At 37.8% G+C, this 7,441-nt stretch overlaps 1 protein-coding gene across 1 annotated transcript; it reads right to left on the bottom strand.

Moving 5' to 3' along the window:
- Nucleotides 1–5,237: 5,237 nt before the first annotated feature.
- LOC137718069 (calcium uniporter protein 4, mitochondrial-like) lies at nt 5,238–6,399 on the bottom strand. Its single transcript, XM_068457581.1, has 2 exons — nt 5,824–6,399; nt 5,238–5,705 (listed from the first exon to the last, which is right to left on the bottom strand). The coding sequence occupies exons 1-2, from the start codon at nt 6,397–6,399 to the stop codon at nt 5,238–5,240; spliced, it is 1,044 nt and encodes a 347-aa protein (XP_068313682.1).
- Between the last annotated feature and the right edge of the window lie 1,042 nt (nt 6,400–7,441).

Here is a 7,441-nt window from a genome sequence, read left to right as displayed (position 1 = left end):
GTAAGTCTTTTCGACTTCTAAAAAGATGAACCGCTGCAGCGAATCCTTTTTTTATTATTGCTTTATATATGTAATATGTTAATTAATTTCCTCACAACATCCAAAACCTCAAAATATGTGTTGGCAAGTTGCAATAAATAATGTATAGTTTTGCTAATATGACATAAACGTCATCTGACTTGATACATTATAAAAGATATATATAAAGCACAAATAATAATTCATTTTTGTTAGACCGCATGTTTTGAGTTTGATTCCTAATTCTGATGAATCATAAAATAGTGATCAAGAGAAAATGCATCTGTAAGTCTTCTCGGCTTCCAAAAAGATGGACTGCCGCAGCGAATCCTTTTTTTATTATTGCTTCATGTTTACTTCCACTAAAAAAAAACTTATGTGAGAGAGAGAATGCATACTTCATGCATGCAAGTTTTTCTCCTTAAACTTTCATGACCTAGTACTGTAGAAACCAGATCATAACATCGTGCAAACCCTAATTTGCACGCATTAACGAGTTTACTGGCAGACCAAATTAGAAAGAAACTTGAAAGGTTAGCAACTGGTATGGCACTCGAAATCATGCGATGGAGACATATAGGCCTAACACATCACACTTGCTGCTCAATATATTTGCTGCAAATATCAATCACAACTCAGCGGGCCATCGTTGGTTGTGGATACACATTTGTAAACCTATGTCAACAACTTCCAAATTGTTTTCGTCACTCAAAGTTTTGAAGTTCTGTTACGAGGACAAAAGTCGACGGGTACCGAACAAAAACCCTACCGATATTATTTCACTGGCTTGAGAGGGCCAAGGGCCATGAGAGATGGAACATCTTTTTTTTAGGGGCAGAGACACAATGAGTGAACTGTGCATGAGAAACCATAAACTCCTATTATCTCTGTGAAAGCGAAACGTGCGATGAAAAATGAACAACCAACTCTCTTTGTAACAAAAATCTTGAGCTTTTCCCAGGCTTTGATTTGATTGCCAACGTAGGCATAGAGGAAAATGGTTGGATTTTTCTTTGGTCTGTGGGAAATAGGTTGAATCCGAGGTTTTCTTTTTCATTGAGATGGACCATTTTGTATTTTTGGAGGCCCATAGATTGTCTTTCATCGTCGCTAACAAGTGGGATTATGTAGGCCTGGCAAAACTTTCGAGATTTCTTTTGGGCGAGTAGTTCCATACTTCTACCAAGAAGCTTGATGATGTGGGGGATAGATATTGGGTGGTCCTATAATTCATATCCACATATTTAGTTTTACTTTTTAAATATTTTTATTAATTTATGTCTTTTAATTTTTTTTCTATTAATTTGTTCCAAAGGTCAGGTGCGAAGTAAAAAGAGATGTGTGAATAGCACACCTATAAATTTTAAGGAAAACTAACGAAAAGTCCAAAAAAACTTTAGTTTTAATTAAAAGAATAAAATAAAGGTGTAAATGAATAGTACCATGAGTGACTTTTCAAGGTAAAAATGTACTTAACATTAAAAGTGAATAGTATCATAAGTGTTTTATTAAGATTCCCTAAATTTTAATGCGTTGTTTAGTGCCTAGGATTGTATTGGACAAGATAATTACTTGTTATTTAATTTTTCTTCGAGCGAAAAAAAGGATGTTAACTTTTTAAATTTTGTTCGAGTTAAAATAGAAGATGAAGGACTCTATAAGTGGCAATTGAAACTTGGTCTCCAGTTTGGTGACTAGCTTTGTGGAGTCTTGTAGCAACTTTGTTCATCTTGATGAAGGAAGGAGTTGCCGAGTTTGTAACTTTGTAGGAGTTCTTATTAGTCTAAGCCATAATCGTGGTCAACCATCAAGGGTGGATGATGGTTGATCAAATAGTGGTGAGGAGATTTCATGTACGGACAAATAGCAGATAGAGGAAAACAAAAGTTTAGGGAGATTCTAACATACAATCGTGGATAAATTTCTTTCTTCGTATATTTCGCATTATATAACTGAAATACAAAAAGAATGAGATTTATCCTATACAAGACAAGTGAAAATCTTCGAAAAATTTGGACATTGGTATAATATGTACCTTAGAAACTTTGATATCAACGTTAGATACAAGGATGTAATTTTGAAATGGTATTTTTCATCGGCAAAATTTCTGTTCTTGCACTTACCCTTCATGAAAAAAACTTTTTTTTTGGGTAAATTACATTATACCTCCTCAAGTTTGGATTCAATTACAACCTCATACAACATCGTTAAAATATTTCAATTTCATCAAATTACTTATCATTTTATTCAATATCATAAATTTGTAAGAAAATCTGTTAAGTTAACCGTTAATTAATAATGTTGCAAATATGAGATTTGTAGGTGTGAAAGAACAAACACATTGTATTAATTAACGAAGCTCAATTTGCATAATTGGTTAATTAAGGAAGTAGAACTCGAATTCGAACATAGGTGTTAAGGACAAACACATTGTCTTTAGTAATTAACGTAACTTGAAATTTGTGTTTTTTGGCCCTTTATAAATGGCGAAAAACATCACAATCACACATTTTAATGTCTAGTCATTAGATGGTGATAGTACTATATACATACAAGTGTTGTAGTCAAATCTCCTAATATCATGATTTGCACAACAATGAAGAGCTCCCCATTAACTGAAGAACAAAGTTGTTTAACATTCAACTAGGCAATTCACTGTACACAAGGGATGATGACAACTGAACCGCTGTACAAGATTCCGAGTTTCTCATGGCCAGACGAAAGTTCTGTCACCGGCCCGAGGCCCCATTTTTGGCTCGATAGTTCGTAAAAGTCCAAACATACCCGAACCATACTTTCTAAACCAAAGCCGACTGGTTTGCTTGTTGAAACGAACATTACTCTTTGCAGTCAAAATTTGTTTGATTTTTAAGTGTAATATAAGTTTTATTAACCTAGGCCAACTACGATGATCTCATAATTCCTTCTTCCTGATGAAACGACGTCGAATGATCCGAATTCAAATAAAAGACTTTTCGGAGCCGGTTGTACTTTTGGACATCAAACTTATGAGCCTCCATGAGCCGCCGTTGCTTGGCCTTGAAGAGACGGTGGAAGAACCCTTGGAAAGTGGGCTCCGTCTCTGTAGATACCAGATCATAACATCATGCAAACCCTAATTTACACGCATTAACGAGTCTACTGGCAGACCACTACTGCAGCGCCCAAATTATAAAGAAACTCGAAAGGTTTGCAACTGGTAATGGCACTCGAAATCATGCGATGGAGAAATGTAGGCCTAACAGATCACACTTGCTGCTCAATATAATTGCTGCAAATATCAATCACAACTCAGCGGGCCATCATTGGTTGTGGATGTACATGTCTAAACCTATGTCAACAAATTCCAAATTGTTTCGTCACTCAAAGTTTTGAAGTTTTGTTACAAGGACAAATGTCGACGGGCACCAAACAAAAACCCTAGCGATATTCTTTCACCGGATTGAGAGGGCCAAGGCCATGAGAGATGGAATATCTTTTTCTTAGGGGCAGAGATGCAATGAGTGATTGTGCATTTAAAATCATAAACTCCTATCATCTCTGTGAAAGCGAAACGTGCGATGAAAAATGAACAACCAACTTCCTCTGTAACAAAAAAATTGACCTTTATCCACGCACGGATTTGATTGGCCAACTTTGGCATAGAGGAAAATGGTTGGATTTTTTATTTATTTTTTGGTTCTGTGCGAAATATGTTGAAACTAGGGTTTTGATTTCATTAAGCTGGGCCTTTTTTTTGTATTTTTGGAGGCCCATATATCGTCTTTCATCATCGCTAGCAAGTGGGCCTATATAGGCCCGACAACTTTGGAGATTTCTTTTGGGCAAGTGGTACCATATATTTCCACAAAGAAGCTTGATGATGTATGATAGATTTTAAGGCGACGTTTGCTACCTAGAATTGTATTGGATAAGATAATTACTTGCCGTATTTAATTAATATTGGAAAGTAAAAAGGATGTTAACATTTGAAAGTTTGTTCGAGTTAAAGGTAGAAGATGAAGGAAACTTATTCTTTACAAGTGTCGATTGAAACTTAAGCCTCCAGTTTGGTGACTAGCTTTGTTGAGTCTTGTAGCAACTTTGTTTTAAGGTGGCTCTACATATTGATCAAGAAAGGAGTGGCCAAGTTTGTAGGAGTTGTTCTTAATAAACTAGCCAAAATCGTGGTCAACCATCAAAGGTGGATGACGGTTGATCAAATAGTGGTGAAGAGATTTTGTGTACGGAAAAAAACAGATAGAGCATTGCTGAAGATTGGGGAGATTCTAACATACAATCGTGGATAAATTTCTTTCTTCGTATATCTCGCATCACATAATTGAAATATAGAAAGAGTGAGATTTATCCTATATAAGACGAAGCAAATATCTCCTAAAAATTTGGATAATGGTATAATCTATACCTTATAAAATCTGAAACTAACGTTAGTTACGTGGATGAAATTTTTTGGAAGAGTATATTTCAATAGGCATCCCGATCCTCATAAAGTGGAGAACCTTATTGGCTTGGAGTTGCCCGTTTAGTATTTTTCGGTACACAAAACCTTCGTTGGTGCACTTACCCTTCATTTCATCATTTTGACATTTTATTCAAGTGCTTCCCTAGTTCAAAAGACAAGATACCCTTCTCTAACCACTTTGACAATAATTCTAGTATTTTCAGACCGCGCAGGTGCCAAAGAACAAACACATTAGCGTAACTCAGATTGTGTAATTGGCTATTCAAGAAAATAGAACTCGAGTTCGAACACATGTGTTAACGAACCGACACATTGTCTTTATTAATTAACGTAATTTGGATTTTTATGGTTTTGAACCCTTTATAAATGGCGAACAACGTCACAATCACATATTTTAATATTTGACCATTAGAAAGTGATAGTACTAGAGAGATACAAGTATTGTAGTCAAATCTCCTAATACATGATTTGCAAAACAATTACGAGCTCCCTTTTAACATGAAGAACAAAGTTGCTTAACATTCAACTAGGCAATTTACTGTACACAAGGGATGATGACAACTGAACCTCTGTACAAGATTTCGAGTTTCTCATCGCCAAACGCCGATTTTTGGCTCGACAGTTTGTAAAAAGTCCAAACATACCCGAACCATACTTTCTAAACCAAAGCCAACTGGTTTGCTTGTTGAAACAAACATTACTCTTTGCAGTCAAAATTTGTTTGATTTTTAGGTCTAACATAAATAACCTAGGCCGACTATGGTGATCCCATAACCATTCCTTCTTTGTGATGAAATGAGGCTGAATGATCCGAATTCGGATAAAAGACTTTTCGAAGCTGGTTGTACTTTTGGACATCAAACTTATGAGCCTCCATGAGCCGCCGTTGCTTGGCCGTGAAGCGCCGGTGGAAGAACCCTTGGAAAGTGGGCTCCGTCGATGTCCGGAGAAAGAAGGCGTAGCCCAAGGCGAAGTGGATGGAGGTGACGAAGAAGCAAATGGGCTCCATGACATCCCAGTTCAGCTCCCAGAAAGTGAGCCTCATTGCCCCGATCGTTTGAAATAACAAAAAACCCAGCCCACAGTAGAGCTCCCCTCGTACCAGGGCCCTGGCTTTTTGGTCAATTAACATCTTTTGAGTTTCCATCTGGTGCAGCTCTTTACTTCTTGGATCGTTTGGGATGGGCATGGATTGTGAGATTATGCTCTCCATTGATTTAGCCACCTGTAAAAATAAAGTTTTCTTCAACCCACCACCTCAAGGTATATTCCGTAGGTTTACCATATCACAAACAACAACAGAAACAGAATCTACATAAAAGCGGGAAAGAATAAGAAGTTACCTGCTCCGGCCGGAGAAACACTACGTTTCCCAAAACAATAACGTTTACGGACTCGTCCATCATCTTCGCGAACTCAGCACCTTGCTCTTCGCTCTCGCATCCTTCGCTGCAGATCCGAACGAACTCCGATCGCGAAATGGAAGTTTCCGGAATCTCCCTCAGCTTCGCCTTCAGCTTCTCCACCTGAGAAAGCCTCAGAATCTTCTTCGCGTTGCGGACCGAGATTCCGAACGGAAGCTCTGTGGTGGGGTCCCGATCTGGAGGCGGAGGGCTGAGACCGCCGAGACGGAGCTGATTACCGTTAATGTTGATGCCTCTCAGCTTTTCCCGGAGCTTCTCCCCATCCGGAACGGTCAGGAATTCGGGGAGCTTCGATGCCGACTGGCGGTGGAGGAATCGGAGGAAGAATCCTTTCCGGGGGGTGTCCATCGAGGTCAGATATTCCCTGCGGAAATTCACCTGGGCGGCATTCGGAGGCACGATGGTTTGGTGATCTGTCATAACCGACGACGGTGGCGCTAGGGACACTCTGGTGGCCCCAAATGCGTGCTTAGCAAGTGCTTGACGGAGCGACATGGACGATTGAGAAAGTAGAGAGAGAAAGTGAGAGCCCAGACGTTGTGTGTGAATGAGAAGCTCTCTGTCGAGTGTTGAGCGTTGGGAGTGAGCTGCTGTTATTTATAGGCTGAGTGTCCGACGTAAGCGCAACTTGTTGGAAGATTGATAGTAACGTTTTGGGACCGTCACATATTTTTCTTTGCCAAATTTTTATTATAATTCTCTTTCAATAGTACGTAGCATTTGGTAATTGAAAATAAACAATCTAACATTACAAAAATCAAATCTAACAGTTAAAACACCTATGATACAAAATAATACATAGCACTAAAGCGACAACCGACCAATTTTTGACAGTTATTTGCCCACTCGTCATTGCATTGCAATAATGTCTTCAGCATGCATATATCCCAATAACTAAAGAGAAGCGAATTCCACCAAAACAACCAATTAACGATTCAAGAAGCAAAACACCAGAAGAATCAAAATATGAAAGGAATTATAGGAGGAGGATGAAACAATAATATTCACCCTTCGAATTATATCCTTATGCAAATTCTCTGAATAAGAATAAAAGAATGGAATCTTAAACAAATGGGAGTACCCTATGCAGGGGAATCTGATTAGGCTGTTGGATTCCAAATTTTAAGATTCTTAATTAGATAATGATCCCACTAGTGAAAGTCTACCACCTCCATTTTAATTTGCATGGGTAATATAATGCGTGGGAAAGGAGATGATGAGCCAACTCCCAAACCTTTTTTTTTTTTTTTTTTTGAAGAGAGTCAACTCCCTAACTTATTCATGTCATTGTTTCAACGACTGGATGTATATTTTTGCTCACTACTTTTAAGTGATGGTAATACTCACCACCATATTTGTTATTATTGAATGCGGTTAAATTTTAAAATTTGTGTTTATCCACTATACAGATTTCAAAATTTAAACTAATCCAACAATTATAAATAGGTGATGGGTACAAATATTCTTCAACCAATCTAGAGTTTGTCAAATATTTCTACGTAACCCCCACTAGATAGGATTTTATTGTTGGGTATCT

This window comes from Pyrus communis, chromosome 15, assembly GCF_963583255.1.
Source record: "Pyrus communis chromosome 15, drPyrComm1.1, whole genome shotgun sequence".
Classification (NCBI taxonomy): domain Eukaryota; kingdom Viridiplantae; phylum Streptophyta; class Magnoliopsida; order Rosales; family Rosaceae; genus Pyrus; species Pyrus communis.
Note: the sequence above shows the minus strand (reverse complement) of the source record. Positions and strands in the feature narration are given on the sequence as shown.